This window comes from Apus apus, chromosome 5 (assembly GCF_020740795.1).
Source record: "Apus apus isolate bApuApu2 chromosome 5, bApuApu2.pri.cur, whole genome shotgun sequence".
NCBI lineage: Eukaryota > Metazoa > Chordata > Aves > Apodiformes > Apodidae > Apus > Apus apus.
This window is the reverse complement of record NC_067286.1, coordinates 61,552,631-61,572,828: the sequence shown is the minus strand read 5'-3', so window position 1 is coordinate 61,572,828 and position 20,198 is coordinate 61,552,631. Positions and strand designations below refer to the sequence as shown.

Sequence of the window (20,198 nt, the reverse complement as noted above, 5' to 3'; positions counted from 1 at the left end):
ATGCATGGTTTATTTCTACATAGGAAATAAAAATGAATTCTGCAGAACTGGAGAAGGTTATCCATAGAAGAACTTCTGTTATGTTGAAATCTTTCTGCTTTCCTTGGAAGTCAGGGAAGTTATTCTGTGCTGCCTCTCTGATTAGGGCAAACTATCAACTGGCAATTACCATATATCCACAGACCATGAATCAAAAGTCACCATGCAATTGACTTATTGGGAATACAACTATATTAAATGATGGGTTTTTTCATTTTCCCAAGAGATTCTTTCAGCTCAATAGAGAGGGGATGACTATTAACCTTTTCTCAGATCCTTTGAGCTGCATTTCAAGCACGTATTTTTTGCTGAATGTGCAAACCAAGTTTCTGCTGTTCCCACATACTGTAAATTTTTCCTGACTACAATCACACCCTTGCACAAAGTTTAAGGAGAACAGGAAAATTTTTCAGGATACACCTCAAAAAAAACCCCCAGACCAACATCTTATCTTTCAAACTGCACAGGGAAAACTAATATGTGCTCTTTTGCTTACACATAGACACTTTTCTTTCATTTCTATTAGCCACACCTTTCAGATTATATTTGCTTCATGAACATACTCTTGAAGCACAAGGGAAAAAAAAAAAAGCTTCAAAATTACTTTGAAGTTTTCGTGCCTGGTTCCTCTAAATTCAGAGGGTGGAGACATAACCACAGGACTATACAAAGCTCAAAGGCATGCTGTGACAAAAAGGTATCCAAGGCCAGTGGACTGACCCAACAGAGTAAAGTTTCACAAAGAAGTTGTATTCAGAAATGTTCTGCATTACAGGGTGGATCTGAGGCAAGGGGTTCAAAGGAAAAAGGCAGATATTATAAGCCCTTTAAAAGTTGCCCTCCCAGCACCTCTCAAATCTCTGATAATTTCCTAAAATGAGAAATGCCAACATTGCCACATTAAGCATCCCTGAATATAAATGCTTTATCAGCAATCTGCAGCCTGGTGTTGTTAATTTACATTTCAGAACAATGAAACTTTAACAAGTCAGTCACTCACTGGTTTGAAGTCTGACCATGGTAAGTCATGGTAGCAGCTTGTAATTAGGGCAGTGCTGCTCGTTGCTTTGAACTGCTTTCATCCCACTGACAGCTCTTACCTTTTCAGAGTTTGTAAAAACATCAGACTTCAGCTCTCCATCCAGAAACTCATTAAAGTATTTCATCAGCTTCTGAGCCTCCACAGCCCGTTGCCGTGGTGTGTTTACCCCCTCCAGTTGGTCACCAAGGTGACAGACCTTAGTTGCTACATAGCTGATGTGCTCATCCAGTTCTTGGAAATGTTGGAAGGCAACCTGGGAGAACATAGACACGGACACAAAACTCAGGCTTTCCATTTACTGTACTTAAGGAAACACTAGATTTACTTCAGCAAGAAGCACAGTGAATGCAGGCAACAGATTTCCAGGTGCTGTGTCTCAGAACTACTCAGAACCACTAATTAAGTGCACACAACTGTTGAAAGTTTAGTGTCTTCCTTTAAACTATTGTGAAGGTTTGCTCCTTTCAGAATAGCTAACACTCATTAATGGAACAGGCAGATAAGCCCCCTCTGACAGGGGAAATTGTTTTCCATCAAACCCTCTTTATTTTTATCTCAAACAGTAGCACACTGTACCAAGAGATGTTAATAGACCACGTGACACTTTAAAAACTTGCACAGCTTAGTCCTGACTCTTTGGGTTTTACCTGGTTGCTTTTCTGCAGTTCTTGTACTTTCTTGGCAAATTCCTTTGCTTCCTTCTGGCATTGCTGTTCTAGTTTCTCCACTTTCCTCTGAATCCTTTCATCCATTACCTGTAATTCTTGGATATGATTTACAAATTCTTCCAATAATCTGATTTAAAATAAAATGCAGTAACACAGACTTTAGTTTAAAAGACTTTGTCTTCTGCAGCCAGCTTCAAAAAATCTCAAACAAAAGAATTTCCTTACAAGGCTGATATCATATCTAACTTACAAATGCTATTTTTTTTTTAACCAAATCATACCATGTATAAAAACTATATGATAACATAAAAGGTAGGTGAGGGGAGAGGGGAATACCTAAATACCAACGACTCAGAAATGTGGCTCTGCCACATGTACAAAAATCCCTATATCCCCATCTTCCCTAAATAAGTCTCATCAGGGCAGAAAGCACTGAGGTCACATCCCCTCCATGTAAATGCTAGACCAGGAAAATATTTTCTACTGTACATATTACAGTAAACTTGTAAATCAGCATCCTATTAATAGGCAATGAATACAATCTTATAGTCTCATAATTCTTTGGTTATGTTGCTTCCTGACTCCACTTCTTTTCTTCCTGTAATACATGATGGCTTAAGGTGGGGTTTTTTTGCCCTTTCCCATCACTTTATATTTTCAGACTCACATTTTACTCTTCCCAAAAGCAGTATATCTGAATGCATTCTTAAAATTTCCTCTATTCATTTTCATTCCACTCTCAATGTCTTTCTCATTCCCTTTTTTGTCCATTTTGTACCATTCCAGTCATCTTTTAAGCTCATATTTCTCTAAACATCCCAGTCACTGATGTTCAGGGAACGGATTAGTCCCAGATCCTCCACAGACATAAAACTCAGACCAATAGCTGAAAACATGAAATATTTGAGACCTCTGCTGTCCAGGTTTAGTGTCAAAGCAGAAGAGGAGAGGATATAAACCCTTTCATGGAGCTACACCTAAATTACTCAGGAATCTACATTTTCACATGTAGTCTGTTCAGAGATATAGTGTGAATGTGAAGCCCTTCTAACCTGCAGTGCTGCTGAAAAGCAGAATGAGAACACTGCTCCTCTCCTGGCTCCTCACGCACAGGCCAGAGACTCTCAGCAACCAGAAGGAAAAATCAGAACTTGCTATTCTACCCTCACGGGACTCCCTCCCAGTAACAACTACAGTACCTCTCTTGATCATAATCTAAAGCTTGGTACTAACATGATTCCCTTTAGTTTCATGGAGGATCACTATATTTTCAGTTTTGACTTCTGCTGCTACAAAGACTGGCTTTTACCCTGCTGCTTGGAGCATGTAAACTGCCTTACTGCTCACAGTATTGGTCTAAAAACCTATTTCAAGTGATACCTTGAAAACAATAAGTGACTTCAAGACATTTGGGAAGATGTTTATTACTTCTTCCTGCTTGCCAGAAGCCCCAGAGTAAGAACATTGCATTAGGTTCTAGAGAAAACTAAAAGAAACAGACTTCAGTTTACAAAAGTATTTTTAAAATACAATGAAAATGGGACACAAAGCATACTTCCAAATAAAAGCCTAGAGAAGTGCAGCTAGTTTCCATTCATTTTAACAAGCTGATTTAGTTCAGTTTGGGGTTTGGTTTTTAAACAGGTATTGTGCAAACTCAGCACTTGTTCAGCAGTTGTACTCAGTATAGTGAGAAAGGAAAGGATGCTCAAGTCAGAGGTAGCTGCTGGTCAGGTCTCTCAGAAGGAAGTAAGAAATCCAGCATTATTTCTACCAAACAAAAGCATCATCTTCTAAAAACACACAAGAAAAAACACAAAAAAATGTCTGTTTCTCTTTGATATTAATTTTGGCTCCCTGCTCAATAGTAGAATATCCCACAAGAACAATCCTACTGTTGCAGCATTCTCCCACTCATTCCAAAAAACAGGAAAGCACATTACAAAAATTACCACAAGCAAACCAGCAGAAACATAGAAGATGGGTTAAACTGAGTTGGTATTGGTGCAAATCACTAACTAAAGCATATACCAGGCACCACTGTGGAGACAGGAAGCAAAGTTTTTCCTAAATCACACAAAGTTCTGCATAGCATAGAACCCCCACACTGAAGGGCAGGGGTTGAGTATCTTGCTAGAACTCCAACAATATCCTTCCTCTTCTTGCATGGCTCCAAATAGCCAGACTGCTCCAGAAGGAATGTCCTTTGCCCATATTAATTAACTGGTTTATATTTGCTTTTGAATAACAGCAGCTCATCTATGAAGTTAGTAATTCCTAAACTTCTTAAAGAGTTCTATCTCAGGTTACTACAAATAATCTCAATCTGGAATCAGTTCATGTGGATGACAAGTCCACAAAGGACCAACTATTGTACTTTGAATTTATACACCCCTCATGTGAATTAACATTCAGGTAGCTAAACATGTTGTTGACCCTGCTAGCTCAACAGTGTTCCAATAAGCACAACAGGAAGAAGATTGACCTCATCACCCAAGGTATAATCATGTGAAAAATGTCTCTAGAAAGACTACCAATAACTGGTACAAAAGCTAAAAAGTAGCACTATTTGAAAGAGTCACTCTTTCCTAAACAGAAGATCCAAAGGTTTGGAGCACAGAAGCTTAAACACTGACTGGTGGATAAAACTGTGCATCCGAGTTACCAACATACCACCTGATGCTGGCCTAGTAAGTTCTTAGGGTGAGGCTTCTCAGAAGAGCCAAACCAGCTCACCAGAAACAAAAGGGTCCTGCACTACCTCTTCCTTCCCCACTTCCCCTACCCTAGCCTTGTTCCTTTCCACAGCCACATTCCTTCTCACCACCAGCTCACAGATACACAATCTCTGCACCTGCACCCAGGCTTTCCAAGTCCTCCAAAATCACTAACACAACAGGAAAAAAGTTATGCTTTTTTTTCTTGTCAGATTAGTTTTCTGATATTTTAGTGAGTGAGATTAGCTCATGATGAGCTCACGTGCCTAGAGCTAGCTCAAGATGACCTATCATGGTGTGCAGCTAAGAGCAAAGAAAGAGGAGCACGAGTCCATCTCCTTTCAGCAGCAGCAACTGTTCTCTTGATTCAGACTAAACCACACCAACTCAATTTAAAACAATCTCAGTCAACCTTGCCATCTTCTTGCCTTTCTTCCCATCCTTCTTGTTTCTGCCATTTACTTGGCACCAGGACTAGACTACTGGGTCTTACAACAAGCCAGCTCAGGGAGCTAAACTAGCAAGAAACTTATTACATTAACTATCACAGAAGTGAAGCCTCATATTGTATTTTAATCTGGCAGCTCTAGTGCTTTGGAACATTCATGTCTGACAAGGACAATTCTCCTTCATTCAAAAGGTCTAAATCAGAAAGAGACTTTCCATACTCTTGGTACTGAATAATTGGTACTGAATAATTGGCTCATGGTCACAAATTCTAGCAATTCTCCCAAATGAAAACCTCCTTGGACACAGGCCAACACTACATACAGGCTTTTTGTTGGACGTGTAATAAAACAATACAATTAGAGATACATTCACTTTGACTATTATGCAATTTGATTTTACCTTTTCGGATCAAAAGCTTCTCCACCTCTGGAACCTCCTCCAGGTGTTCTCCATGCCAGGCGTTCAATGTATTCATCTGCCACAAAAGGCTCCTAGTCACAGAATGAAAACTCCTTACAATGAGCCTCAGCAGGTTGCTCCTTAAGCAGCTGCTTACACATATTTTGAAAGAGTTCAGAAGCTTTACCACAACCAAGAGCAAGTACAGTGGTGACAATTATCCCATCACCTCTTATATTTACATATTTCATCTAGAGAGCACCAGTCTAAATATGGTGGATTTGAACACCTAGAGATTGCCAGGCTACCAGCAAAGAATTTGCTGCAGGTCCGTAAAGGATTTGCCATAAATTATATGCCCTTATTTCCACTTGAGTTTATGGGTTGTTACAAAGTGTCTGAACCATACAGGAGTTACACTGATTTGAGATACCACATCAGGAGACCCAACCATCAGCTGTGCAGCAAGTCAGATAGGAGAACCAAGCTATCTAAAAAATTATGTGGCAAAGTAAGTTTTCTTTGCAGTTGCTCAACTCTGGTGCCCCTCACAACATGGTATCACAAGTGGAACTGACCAAGGCACTGTCCTCTGGCAGAAACAATGTGAGATTGCCACTGAACACAATGTAACATCAAACTGCAGCTGCAGAAACAGAGCAGACAAAAAGGGGGGGAAAAAGCAAGCAGAAAAACAGATTAGGAACTTGACTTCCCTAAGAAGGAAAAACAGGGCATGAGTGATGCTCAAAACACAAGATTACTCAAGTTTCTTCCATAATATTTGCTGGGTCTTCCATACAAATAACTCACAATGGTGAAGAGTTAAGATTATTTCTCCACTCAACAACGTTTTCTGAGGGCAGAGACCTCATTGTAAAACCAAGAGCTCCTATTTCAGTTGGCCTAATACTTAAATCCATTCAAACATTTCTCCACATAGTGGGGAATAGTTAATATTAAATCTTAAAAACATAGTCCAAGACCTATTCTTAAAAAAAAATGGTATTTATCACTTCAGTTTCATTGGTCACCTAGCAGAATTGTTTAGGTGCTAACATCAGCACACCTAAGAGCATGCAGATATAGCTGCCCCCTCCCTGGAAGTGTTCAAGCCCAGGTTACAAGGAGCACTGAGGTCTCACAGGTCTCAAATTGGTTCCTGTACCCATAGGTCTAAAACCTTGCCAGAGGTAATAGGGAGGGGAAAAACGTAATTATAGTGTTATTTAAATTATTAAAAAGCAATGAACTTGCTAGTTCAAGGTTTGCCATTCCTCGGAAGCACATTATACCTTATTCAGCCAGGCCCAGCCATTTAACAAAAATATAAAAAGTATTTTAAATATCCTTTCCAATGAGCTGAACCCTGCTAGACAGGACAGAAATTTCATCCCTCCAACAGATCACCCCATAGCTCCTTATTCAAAGACTGACCAGAGTAACTGTGCTTTGCTCAGCCTCCTTGATTAAGCTTCAAAAATAACTGGGTGATATCACACACAAACCATTCCTCTACAAGTCACTCATCTCTTTAACCCAGCTCTTCCTGATACACAATGTTGTCTCCTTTAAGTGGATCCTTCTCATAAAAAGTTATAACATGATGTTTTCGTACCAAGCATAAACTCTCTCCTTATGTCATCTTCAAATTTAAACGTTTGGGAACACTACTGCAATTTTAATTATAGGTGAAAGGAGCCATTCAATACAGGAACATTCCCTTCAGAGGAGTCCTCCAGCTTCCTAATTACCTTATGGCTCTTCACAGCACTTCTCCTTTATATGAAAAACACAACCACAACTTTTCCTCTGAAGATCCTGCAATTCAGCTGGAGTACCACTCCAGTTACAGGGATACCAACACTGAGAACAGCACTATGGAAGAACCCTACATAAAAGGTGCACTCTTTACTGTTGTGCTGTGTGTATACATAACACTATCTACATTCCTCCCTTCAGGTGTTCCTACTGAAAGATAATTCACATACACATACAATGTCCTTGAATGTGATTTTTTTTTGCAGAACTACATTCACAAAGTTTTTCTGTATGCCTATTAAGGTCTCCCTTCCTAAGGAAATCTGATATACATATCCTAGACTAACAAAAAAAAAAAATTATAATGCCAATCTTGCTCTATTCATTATACTCCTCTGAAGCTCCCTCAAGAGCAGGTGTAACACAGAGCACTTGCAGCTCCCTCCCCTGCATCCCAAAAACCAGCTGGGCACGTGGCAACAACCCCTGTGATTGACCCTAAGCTTGGTGTCACCCAACCAGCCACAAAGCTAAACTGAACTGCCAGCAGCTCAGTCCTCTCCCCTGCCCTTCCCACAGTGCAGGGACTCAAGTGCATCCCCCTCATCCACAAGGCTCAGCCTGTCTCCCATTCTGCCCCTCCCCTTCTGCAACGTATTCTGCAAAAATTACAAACCTGCGTTTTGTTTTAACTACTTGACACATCAGCAGAGTCTTAATAGGTTTAGTTAGACCTAAATGATGGCAGAATCACTGCTATATGCAGGTGTAGCAATATTTTAAAGGGGCATAACCTTGAAAACATACTTTTTTTCAAAACCAGTTATACAGAAGAACTGTTCTTCAGTTTTTTAATCCTATGAACTCTGGTCTGTATTATTTAAGAAACAGTAAACGCAGCAGACGTTATTATGTGTAGAATAATGACCAACAGAGAAATAAAAGGAGCTTTTTCTTCCAAATTTCCACAAAGGGTGTGCTAAAATAATCTATACAGAACAAATGAAGGTCAGCTGTGTCTTTTCAAGACATGATTTCACAGGTTCCAGTGCAAATTCAAAACTTTTGTTTGTATATCATGTCTTCCATATACATTTGCTCTTTTTTAATGTTATCTAGATAAGAGGGTTACCTATTGCTGACAGTTTAATTAATTACTTTCTGCAGAAACTGCTGAATACCAGCTATTACAAATGTCATTTGCAAGTCCCTTGCCTGTTATCAGATGAGCCCCAACAGTCAATTTCTTCTTTGAACTTCCTTCTAGCTCTAGATGAATTACTGTGCTTCTATCCATTCAGCCAATACTACTGATTTAAGAGATATGCCTGAAGTGGATGATACAACCTGGTTTGATCTGGTCTCTATTATTGAAACTAAACTGGATCTAGCTACATTAAAATCCAGTTTAGAAGTAATCATTGATACATTACAGTTTGAGTTAGATCAGGGAAAACTGAGTCCATGTTGTGACCATTTCCTCCAGAGGTCTTTCTACACAATGTCAGGTATCTATACTAAAATTGACTTTGAAACACATTTCAATGCAAGCATTGCAGGACAACACTACCCTCAGCATGCAGCCTGGGGCTAGTCCCATAATAAGCATGTTTTCATGTTCTAAGCTTCGTGGCAGCAACTTCAAACTAACAGAGCAGGCAGCATCACTTTACTGATTGTAAACAAACCTCTCTTGCCTTTGGTGTCAGAAAGAAGGAAAAGCAGGAGAGAAAGAAATTCTGGTTTCCATGTTGGAAAGCATAACTCCAAGCCCTACCTCTAGGCACAGGTCTCACCTACTTTGCAATTTCATCTTCATTGCTGTTGTAAGATGGAATAAATTGTTGTACGACCCAAAGCAGCCAAAACATACAGCTTTCTTTCCACATCCAAGTTATCTCACATTCAGCACCCCATGAAGAACAGAACTGCATTGTCATCACAGTGAGAAGTCAATGGACCCCCAGAACAGCTGGAGAGGTGCAGTAAGGGTATAAAACCTGGCATCTAGCTACTCAGAACATGGTATGTTAGTCTTGCCTTTTTTTCCTTTTTGTTTTTTTAAGCCATGCAAGCCAAAAGACGTGAGTCATAACACTCATGTGTCATACCAGTGATTCATAAACACAAGTGCACACAAGGCATTTATGTAAGCCGCAGAGAGAGGACCTTCCAGAGAAACAGGAAGACCTCTCCCGAAGGCTGAGCAACGTGTGTCCCGGCGCTAAAGGCACCAAAGGAACCCCCAGCTCTCGACTGCCTCGATGAGAACAGAGCACACCTGGTGAGGCTGCCACATCCCCACGCGCCAGCAAGCGGGAAGAAACACTTTCTGTTACGGGTCACACCGTGAGAGGCTGCGGTCCGGGAGAGAAGAATTTGCCCGACTCCTGCTATATCCCTGCCCTGCTCCTGGCAGGGCCTCGGGCAAGCGACTCAGCCTCTTGTCAGCTCCCCAGCGGCTACGGGGAGGGCAAAGTTACTTCCTTATTCCGGAGAAGGAGAAGCGCACGGTGCGGGGCTCGGCAGAGCGGCTGCCCCGGGGAGAAAGAGGCAGGTCCCCCCGCGGGGCCGGCCGGGCCTGCCACGGCCTGTGACCCCCGCCGTGCCCGGGGGCAGCGCCCCACCCGCTGCCAGGGCCCGGGGGAAGGAGGCCCCGGCGTTCAGAGGCACCGAAAACCCTGCTCGGAGGGAAAGGGAGAGCCCGCACGCTCCCCGGGGCATCACCCCCGGGGGTGCCGCCACCGCTCGCCTCCCGCCCACGCCCTCCCCGCGGCCGGGCGGGCCCCGTCCCCCTTTCCCCGCGGCCTCAGCGCCCGAGCAAGCAGCTCGACCGCGGCGGGGCAGAGGCCGCCGCATCCCTTCCCAGCACCGGGCCGGCCCAGCCCCGGGCCCAGCGCGGCCGCCTCCTCCCGCGGCGCTGCCCGCACCCACCTCGAAGAGCTCGGCCGTGGTGGCCATGGCGGCAGGGAAGGAGGGAGGGAGGAAAGAAGGCGGCTGGGGGCTCCCCTCAGCGCCCGCCCGCCGCCCCCGCCCCGCCGCTGCTGCCCATTGTGTCCCGGCAGCAGCAGCAGCCGCCGCGGCGCCGCCTCCGCCCGCCGGAAATGGGGCCTGCGCCGGGCGGCGGGGAGGGGCCCGGAGCTGCGCAGGGCGGCGGCCGCGCCTCCGCCGGGCCGGGCCGGGCCGGGCCGGGCTGGGCCGGGCCAGGCAGCATCAGCAGCAGCGGGGCCATGTCCCTGCGGGCGCTCTGGCTCCTCAGGCACCGCCCCGGGGCTGGCGGCACCGTCCCCTTCTCCAGGTAACGGCGTCTCGGCAGCCGCGAGGCCTCGCGTCAGGTCGGGCCCGGCGCCCTCGGGGGCCCGGCCTTGGGGGGGGGGGGGGGTGTGTTGGTTTCTGGTCTGTCCCCGAGCTGCGGATCTTGCCGGGCCTCTCCGGTCCCGGTGCCGGGGGGGGGGCTGCGCCGGTGTTGGCAGAGCAGCCGGGGCTGCCTCGGGGTGCCGAAAGGACCGCAAAAAAACACCCCACGGAAACAGTCTGATGATGCCTCGTAAAGGCCGCTGAGCGTTTCTGAGCACGATGTGGAGAATTTCTGGGTTCGGACAGCGCGCTTTTAGCTAAACCTGGGTGGTGTGGGCTTTCTTTACAGCTTCCGCGTTTCGCACACGACTTTCCTTTCTCCGTTCCTCTTCACGGTAGTGCCTGTCAAGGTTTGACCTGGGTCTGCTCTGCCCTAACGCGAAGAAGAACTGGGTGGTGCTTGTGAAATACTGTCAAATGAGAACCAAAAAGTGGGCAAAGTAGAAAGCATCTCTTCGTTTTGCTTAGATTTTTGCTTGTGATCTCTTCATATTGTTCTGAAACTGAACGAAAAGTACCTGTAGCAGTAACAAATGGAAGTTTCCATTTTATTTCAACACGGTTTGTTGTTTTTTTTTAAAGTTAGCGACCCAAAAGAGGGCTGACAGAGTTTCAAGGAAGACTCTGGGCTAGGCAGGCTGCTTTTGTTGGTCTGGCAAAATTTTGTTGCCATTTCCTCTGCTCCCTGTCATTTCAAAGGATTCGATTCCAAAGAACGAGAGGAAAACGTAACTGGGGGGAGAAGGAAATAAAAAAAATTACTGAGACTCACGGAATAGATGTGTTTTGCAATCCTAGACTGAATTCGGTAAAGCTGAAGAGAGAACCTAGAAGGAGGCAAAAAAACCCCAAAGAGCAAAGAGACTATCTTCCATCTTCAGGTGCAGACAGAGCTCTACATTGCACATTCCTCTGATTGTTTTAGGATTAGCATTATAGTCCTTGTATGACCTACAAAAGTAGAGATGAGGCCTCCCCTCGACAAACACAGAGAAAGAGAAAGCCTTGTCCCAAAAAATCTGAGAGTGTAATCACCAGGGAGGATGGGGGGGGGTTGGTGACAGGGATATGTGAAGTGACTTGTCACACAGCAAGCGGCAGAGACAAGGAGTGGTGCTCCTTTGAAAAGGGCAAACTATACTTGATACTTTCAAGTGATTTCCAGACTTGGATATTTCAAGTTCCCAGAGGGAATAATAGGGCCGTGGAAACCCCAAGTTTATCCTCCTAACTGACCTTAAATTCAACAAAGCTCGCAGACAATACAAAGAATGCTGGATCACATGGAAACTGTTGGTTTCGGGACTTATGTGCTCAGCTGGAGATACGTGAGCCCTGATCTTTAACCTCAGGGAAGACATCTGGGACATCAAAGCATTCCACCTTTTTTTTTTCTTTTTTTTTTTTTTTTTGAGCTGATCATAACTTAATTCAGGCAACAAGTATGGTCGCTCTCTTGAACCGCCAAAGCTCATTCATCCTTGGAAACTTTCATCTTTTTCAGTTTTCATCACTTTCTAGAAGGCAGTCATGAAAAACTGAGATCTGAGGGGCTAACTAATCATCTAGTGACTCAGCTAAAGCTGGAGAGATTCAGTGGGAGGAAGAGAAGATTGCTGTGGTGTGGGGACAGCTTCAGCAAATAGAACAGGCAGATTGGGGTATAAGGAAGACAAAACTAGACTGAAGTATCTCCTCTTCCTTTGTTTTTTAAAACATCGACCAAAAATAGGAGGTGCTCACCAAGGTTACATGTAGCCTCTTGTCAACAGCCTTGTTCTGGAAGTCTTGATAGATTTTTGAACTGCAAAACCACCTGTTTTCCTGCCCTTCAAAATAGATATGAGTCTGGAGGGAGGTGTTTCACTGTCATCTGCATCCTGTTTACAGATCTCGTAGCTCTGGCTTCTCCCTGTCTGTGCTTGCTTCTTCCTTACTGAAAAAAAAAAAAAAGAAGAAGAAGAAGCTATAAATGCCTGATTAAAAAAGCAGTGTCACTGAAAATAAGCCTGAGGAAACAGTTGCCTCCAGCAAGAGATTCTGCTAGTTAACAAAAAATGGTGTAGGTGGGACTTAGAGGGAGCAGGGTAAGAACCGAGCAAGCGTTGAGGAGAAGTGCTACATATGGAGGTCGTAGATAAAAAAAAGTAGCACACTCCTGGGATTACAGGTTCCATGGCAATTTAAGAAACAGACTGTGTCTTTAAAAAGATAGTATAAAAGGGGAATAAATGAAGGCATTTATGTATCTGTGTGGTCTTTGTCCCATGTTTGTGTGTAAGCATGGCTCTGAGCACAAACAAATGTGAGAACAGGTCTGCTCTAAGGGGATTCATAAAGTGATTTAATTAATTGCCTGGCAAGTAACTTGTTATATGCATTTTGAGAGTCTATGGATAACTGCTAAGGGAGTCCACAAAAGAGAGTGTAGAAAAGCTAGCCTGTCAACAAACTTAGTGCAAGAGAGACTCAGGAAGTCTCCTGGAAGTATTAATTTTTCTTTTCCCAGTTATTTATGAAAAGATAACTTTTCGGTTCCTCTTGATATCTAGGTTAGCTTGAGAAGAAATTCATCCCCCTGTCATTTAAAAAATAACACTGCTTCAGAAGAAGAAAATCCCAGCTGTAGCATTAAGCAGCTACTATGACTTTTCTCAAACATTTTATCTAGAAAATTTGAAATTAAATATATATATATTGATGCAAAGTAACAATTTAAAAATGTAGAAACCCCTGTGTGTCTGTGACATGATTATATCTGAAATACTCAAAACAAATTAATATGATTAAACAGTCATAAAAGTGTTAAGTTTCCATTTCTCTTCCCCCCAAAGCCATGCAGCTCTTGCTGGAACAATTTGATTTATGTACAGTAAACTATTTAAAATATTGTAAAGATTTTTAGTTAATCTTGTTAATCTCTTGAAGCAGATCAATGGTGTAAGCTCAGAAAAGCATTGAAAAACCTATATATAAACAACTTCCATTATACTGTCTTGTAAATTACAGAATTTAGTAAAGTAGCAAAGCTGAAGCAGTAGCATGCTATATCTAGGCAAAAAGCTGTGGTACATGAATTTTATTACGTGGGACATCTGTTTTCTAAGTGTCTGAAAACTTACCTTCAGTGTCATCTCACCTCCTAGAAATATTTCACTCTTGAAGTCTCACTGCACTGATGTGAGTCCTGCTTGGGTTCATTAGTGTTGTTTACACATCCTATCCCTTTTTGTAACAGGAGGGGTAGACAGGTCCACATTTTATTTAAAAAATGAATTAATATATTTGCTCAATGCTTCCAGTAAAAATCCACCTGCTAGAATGAATCCTAATTACTCGTGAGGTAGTTTTATTGACAAATATTTAGATGGTGATCCTCTCACTTTCCATGGGGACACTGCTGGACTCCACTTGCACAAGGTTACTTTTAGGACCAGGGGGGCTTTGGGAGTTATTTGAATATCTAAGATAAACCCATCCTTGATTATGTCATGGATGACATTTTTTTATTATTATCAAAAGCATTTTTATAAAGCTTTTGCATTCTGTCACTGCTAGAGAAGGGATTGCATAGTTCTGCTTCTGTGGACTCTTGGTGTGTGATATTTTGGGTGGGAGAAGATGAGTAGCACTAAGACTCTCTCATTTCCAGGCATTACCCCACTGTGGAGGTACGTGCTGAGACCTTCAACGGGTCAACACATGTGCCTGTACCATCTGACAGTGCTTTTCTTAAAGCTCTGCTGTTTGAACTGAGACTCACAGATGACCACATTTTTGTGGAGCATCGAGATACTTGTACTCGAATCAATCATTCGTCAGTGTATTCCGTTCACACTGAAGGAGGGGACCTCTGACCTGTCCTTGCTTTTCAGAAGAGTGGTCTGATATATCCATGTCTTCTACTAGTTGAGGAGACCTTGGAGCCACGGCCACCCCTCCTCACTGTTCTTGGGCTTTCGCAAGGTCTGGCTCTTCTGTTGGGCATTGTGGACTACATCTCTCCAAGTTGGAAAAATGAAGCTGAGATGACTGCAAAAATGGGCCAGCTTCGAAATCTGCTTATCCAGGCCTGTCCCCTTGGCACCCCCTTAAACACAAACATTCGCAGCTTAAACAGCTCATTTGATGACATTCAGGAGATGCCTGCAGATGAGAACCAACCAGCTTGGAGATCCAACACTTACAAAGGCAAACCTCAGGTTAATGTCTGTATCACTGAAAAGGTCAAGTGTATGCAGTATGACGAGGGAGATGTTGTGGACATGTGGCAAGTTTATGGAGCTGTAAACTGCAAGGTGAGAGCATTTTTTGGTGCAAGTCTGGCCTAAGTATTTTTCATGCAAACACAACTGGGAAAGTAAATACTCATGGCATTTTACTTGGGTGTGTGAGCAGTAAATTTCTAATATTGTACTATTTCAAAGTGTCATGAGGTATTTCATATTAGACTGCTGTGCTACCAACATTTTTTATTCTGATCTTTACTGGTTTTTTCCCTGCATACTTCATGCGTTTTTTCAGTAACTATTTATGGGACTTAAATTTCCATCCATAGCTACATTGCATCTATTTTCCCAAATTTTTCTTATTTTATTGGAAATAGGGAGAAATAATGTCATAGAGTCTTTGCCTAAAGAGGCAAGAAATGGGTTCTTTCCAGCTAATAAACAATGTGTTAAATAATGATTAGAAATAGAATTTCTGAATGAGTCTTCCACAAGTGTCTCTACTTGAGCATTTTTAATTGATTTTCCTACCAAATGAAAGTTTAATCTTCTTTCCTACTTTATTCTATTACAACAACATTTTGAATCCACAAATGCTGTTTGTTTGGCTGATGTAAGACCTGTTGATACGGACTGTGGTGAAAGAAACTGGTTGTATAATTATTTTGAATGTTTTTGTATATGACAATGGTTTTAGTATTAAACAGTAGTTTTCATTGTTTATTACTAAAAATAGGGAATCTTGAATATATTAATAATAAGTAGGAAATATATTCATGTTTTTGTTTTCTATGGTTGATGAGTTTAACATTCTTAGTCCTGAATTAAGCTTAGGAAGCACACTGTGTTATCACAGTGTAATATATTTGTAACTGCCAGTGCTTTAAGAGGGGAAAATACTAATAAAGAGAATCATGGCAATTTAATTGTTTGCAAGAGGTGGGATACTCATCTCCAAAGGAAGCCAACCTGAGTACTGCACTTCCAAAGACTGGGTTGTTTTCCAACCAGCCACATTGGTAGGGATTATCTGGGTGAACAGCTTCCTACTCTCGGAGGGACAAGTTTCTAGGTCATCTTGCAGGATGGATGGTCTTGCTTAAGAAGAAAGCCCTGGTGTAATCATGCACTGCTGAGCTGGCACACAGCGGGACCAGACAATGGATGCTTCACATGGTTGCTGTGAGAACACTGACATGGGACCACAGTGGCCATTAATAGCATGCTTGAATCCATTAAGCAGATGTTGTAAAAGTAACTGAATTAATTAGACTATCACTGAGTCTGTTTATGTAACGTTCATAACGATGAGGCTGTACAGCAAGTCCTTGGCTTGTTTATCTGCTGTTTTCTTGCTAAAGAGTACTCGTCAGTTGAGAGGTGTTTGGCTGTGACTGTATCGCTTGCTGAGCTGTGGGAAAGGCTACAGAAGTGGGAAACAGACTTGGCTTTGACTGTCTTTGTCAGTACCATAGAGTCATAGAAATGGTTTGGGTGGGAAGGGACCTTAATGATAATCTAGTTTGAAAATGATAGTCTGATTTTTTTTGTTTTGTTTAATGCTTATATTCCATTTTTTAACATCTAATTCTGACTTGAGGGAAATACTCTCCAGAGTAACTTCTTGTCTTTGTTTTTTCAAGTATGACATAAAGGGTCTGCACCTAATATAACCCTCAGCTTGAATATCCCAACTAATGGTCCTCCTCTCCAAGATATCGTGGTCCATCACTGTGTGACCTCTGTTGACCCTGCCATGCTGCTGTCCAGCAGTGCTAAGCCACTGGATGATTCCATGCACAGTGGACCTTACAAATTTCCTTTCATTCCTCCTTCAGATTCATTCAACTTGTGTTACTACACTTCCCAGGTAATAACATCCCTGACCCTTTCCAGCCCTCACATGGGAATAAAAATATCTGTGTTGTTGAACAGGTCTGAATGATCCTCAGTCAGATACAGGGGGGTAACATGGTTTTTACATAATAAACTGCTTGGAAGGCACTTCAGGACTTGAGTCATCTGAGTCAATATCCAGGAGGTGCCAGTACTCTTGACTACTTGGCATGGCTGCTCTTACTTTAAATGATGCCTGAATTAGATCAAATATATCCAGGCTGACATGTCAAGTGCATATAACACCAATCTGTGTATTGCAAGGAGCCTAAAGAGTTTGGCAGTCAGCAATTAATATGTTTGTTATTTTTTCATATTATCACAGGATGGTTTGGGTTGGAAGGGACCTTGAAGATCATCTAGTTCCATCTGCCCTGCATGGGCAGGGACACCTCCCACTGGACCAGGTTGCTCCAAGCCCCATGAATCTGGCCATGAACCCTTGCAGGGATGGGGCAGCCACAGATTCTCTGGGCAACCTGCTCCAGTGTCTCCCCACTCTTACACTAAAGAATTTTAAAGTACTTTGTCAATTAAAATGATATATAACTGATCTTATGATGATGATGTTAATTTATCTTGAGAATGAATGTAGTTTTGTTCCAGGTTCCCGTTCCACCAATTTTGGGATGTTACCAACTCATTGAAGAGGGATCACAGTTAAAAATAACTGTTAATTTACAACTTCATGAGAGCATAAAGAATTGAGTATTGTGAAGCTCGTCTGCCTTTTTTCAACAGGTAAGAATAAAAAAATCCTAAATACATTCTTCCATTTCTCTGATCTTCCTGAAGTTAGCCCATCAGGAGTCAATAGAACAGACTATGTTCCATCAAAGTACTACATGGACACCAACCTTGCAAATTTCAGGAAGCCCCCTTGGAATTCTTGTGATTTCCAGAATACAGAGTTGCACCAGAATATTGGGTAACATTCTGAATACTTCTGTTGGGCATCTTGTTTCCCTGTAGTATTTTTTCACATGAAACCCTGCCACAATCCTCCAGGTGGCTTGAGTCTCAAGATCACTTGCAACCCAGGGTTACCTGTTCCTTAAGACTGCTAATCCTAGCTACAGATCAGCTTACCAAAATACAGTTATTTAAAATTAAAACAACCATTTTCATGTAAGCCCCTCTGCCAGCTGCCATGGCTATGCTGTCCCATAATTATCATGAAAATCTAAAGATGAAATGATACAAAGTTGCTGATGCTGATCACAGTGTTAGTAAAACACTATCAATCAAGGGAAGACAGTAAAATATCAACAGCTCTTTTATGATTACTAGGTTAAGACCATGATGATTTCCTCCTGCTCTGTAATTTCTTTCCATAAATTAGTGGTGTGCTCAGATAGGTATGATTTGTCTGTAGGCACATAAATCATATCTTTCAGCAGCTCGTTGCTTTCTGTAACAAAAGGGCTGTTAACAAATAATCAGTGATGCTCATTCCAATGGTTTTATTTCTCCTCTGTCACACTGCAGGGGCCCAATCACTCAATTAGAATACAAAGCTAGTTATGGCCAACTGGATTTGTCACAAGAGAAGAGCCTTCTGGTTTGGGTCATTGGTAAGCAGAAGAGCCCTCTGCCCTCTTACCTCCTCCCCCAGCCTGTTGTCAATAGTTGTAGGCACAGCTGGATCATTTCTTACAGATGCTGTTTCTGGCTTTAGGACAGAAGTTCCCTAAGTCTTTGGAAGTTTCCCTGACAGGAACTGTGTCTTTTGGCACCGCAGGCAAAGAGCACCCAACGGATTATGTTTGCACTGGGAATACTGCTTGTGTGAAAGTAAGTCACAGGCTCTGTGAAAAGAGGCCTTAGTAGTCATGTGTTTATTATCTTAAATTGGCTATGAAGAGATGTTGATTTTGTCAGACATAATTGTTAGCCCCTTTGGCTAACATTTGGCTTGTTAGCCCAGCATGGAGTTTTCTGTTTTCTTGCTTGCAGGACCTGACATCCTTGCACACCAAGAGCATGAAACACAGGTGATCAGTATTTGCATCTGATGATGTTTTCCCCCTTTCCACAGATGTATTTTAGGATCCCAGATTTCACACTAACTGAATGTTATGTAGACCAGCATTCTATTCAGATCTTTGCACCAGGAAAACCCAAAATTACTGCATGTGAGTTGTTTAAAAATGTAATTTATTTAATACCTACTTCCAAATGAAAGCTATTATTACTCAGTTACAAAGTCAGGCTCTCTCTTGGGCTCTCAACTCTTCACCTTGAGATGTTTTACTGTGCTCTGCCTAATGGCAGAACATTTACCAGGGGGGCAGAGAATGCCTCTCCATAGTCTGGCCTCTTGGTTAGAATGCTTTTGTCGGAGGTGTCATGTGTGTATTGGGTAAGGACACAGTTCCTGATCTTCTATTTCGTAGGTTCACAGAATCACAGACTAGTTTGTGTTGGAAGTCACCTTAAAGACCACCTAGTCTAGCCTCCCTGCATGGGCAGGGACACCTCCCACCAGACCAGGTTGCTCCAAGCCCCATCCAACCTGCCCTTTAACACTTCCAGGGATGGGGCAGCCACAGCTTCTCTGGGCATGCATCTCACAGGTGGCCTGAGCAGCTCAGTGGAGTTGGCAACTGTCCATCTGTTGCAACTTCTGTCAGTCATGTTAGCAGAAGTCTGTAAGTGCCTTTTGAAAACTCCACTGTTAATGTTGTGACAGATCACATCCAGTCTTAAATTATAACACCAAAAAAGAACATTTTCATGCTGAATGTTTTATATGGAGCATGCAATTTATATTCATTGAACAAGCCATCCACCTGCTTTTGACTTAACCTCTGTTTAAATTTCAAGCTCATGACTGATACATTAGTAAAGGTAATTGAAGCTGAGACTTTAAACATCTCATTATCAGAAACTATTTTCAAATAATAGTAAGAGTCTTACAGTTTAAAGAAGCCATTATACCTTTTCTGTAAACTAGTAAGGATGGATTTGTAGTCTCTTTAACTTGGATGAAAGAATGTCTGACTGCAAGACACTCTGTAATGCTTATTTTTCTTGCCTGTTTGTTTTCTTCTCTTTTTTTTTTAGCCCAAGAACTAATTTCTTCTGATTACTACATCTGGAATTCCAAAGCACCAGCACCTATGGTGTACAAAGCCTCGTTGGATTAATTTTCTTGTGAATTATTTTTGTATTTAATTAAAACAGACAACTAAAGAGAGTAATGTCATGATATTGTGAAAATAAATCTTCAGTGCTTGTAGTTGGTATGTTTAAAAATTTATTTTGAGGAAAAATGAAAGAAGTCACTTCTCTTAAAAACCTAAGTTGGTTTTAAATTGTTTAGTCCTGGATGAATCATAGAATGACAGAATGTCAGGTTGGAAGGGAACTCAGGGATCATCTGATCCAAACTCTCTAGATACTGCTACAGTTGATATGGGATGGCTCAGCACCCTGTCAAGCTGAGACTTTAAACTGTCCAATGTGGGGGAACCCACCACTTCCCTTGGGAGACTATTCCAATGTTTAACTGTCCTCATGGTGAAAAATTTACCACTTGTATCCATTTGGAATCTCCCCAGAAGCAACTTGTGCCCATCACCCCTTGTCTTTTCCATGTGACTCCTTGCAAACAGGGAATCTCCATCTTCTTTGTAGC

At 42.2% G+C, this 20,198-nt stretch overlaps 2 protein-coding genes across 4 annotated transcripts in view; one reads left to right on the top strand and one right to left on the bottom strand.

The window, feature by feature from the left end:
- Window positions 1-10,163, bottom strand: part of EXOC5 (exocyst complex component 5) — a 29,634-nt gene extending 19,471 nt beyond the window's left edge. For 2 of the 3 annotated variants that reach the window (XM_051622661.1, XM_051622662.1), the window contains exons 1-4: window positions 10,011-10,163; window positions 5,316-5,407; window positions 1,729-1,876; window positions 1,140-1,334 (exon numbers count right to left, since the gene is read on the bottom strand). In XM_051622661.1, the coding sequence (XP_051478621.1) occupies window positions 1,140-1,334; window positions 1,729-1,876; window positions 5,316-5,407; window positions 10,011-10,037 (462 nt within the window). In that variant the 5' untranslated portion in view covers window positions 10,038-10,163. Of the gene's footprint in view, window positions 1-1,139; window positions 1,335-1,728; window positions 1,877-5,315; window positions 5,408-10,010 lie in introns of those variants that run through there. The other variant, XM_051622663.1, reaches the window with a different exon arrangement.
- A 77-nt stretch (window positions 10,164-10,240) lies between these two features.
- Window positions 10,241-19,799, top strand: AP5M1 (adaptor related protein complex 5 subunit mu 1). Its single transcript, XM_051622687.1, is given in 9 exon segments — window positions 10,241-10,374; window positions 14,086-14,747; window positions 16,318-16,532; window positions 17,165-17,262; window positions 17,264-17,299; window positions 18,047-18,132; window positions 18,237-18,352; window positions 18,597-18,693; window positions 19,625-19,799. Coding segments are annotated over 9 exon segments (1,461 nt in total). The 5' UTR covers window positions 10,241-10,306; the 3' UTR covers window positions 19,708-19,799.
- The last annotated feature ends 399 nt before the right edge of the window (window positions 19,800-20,198 follow it).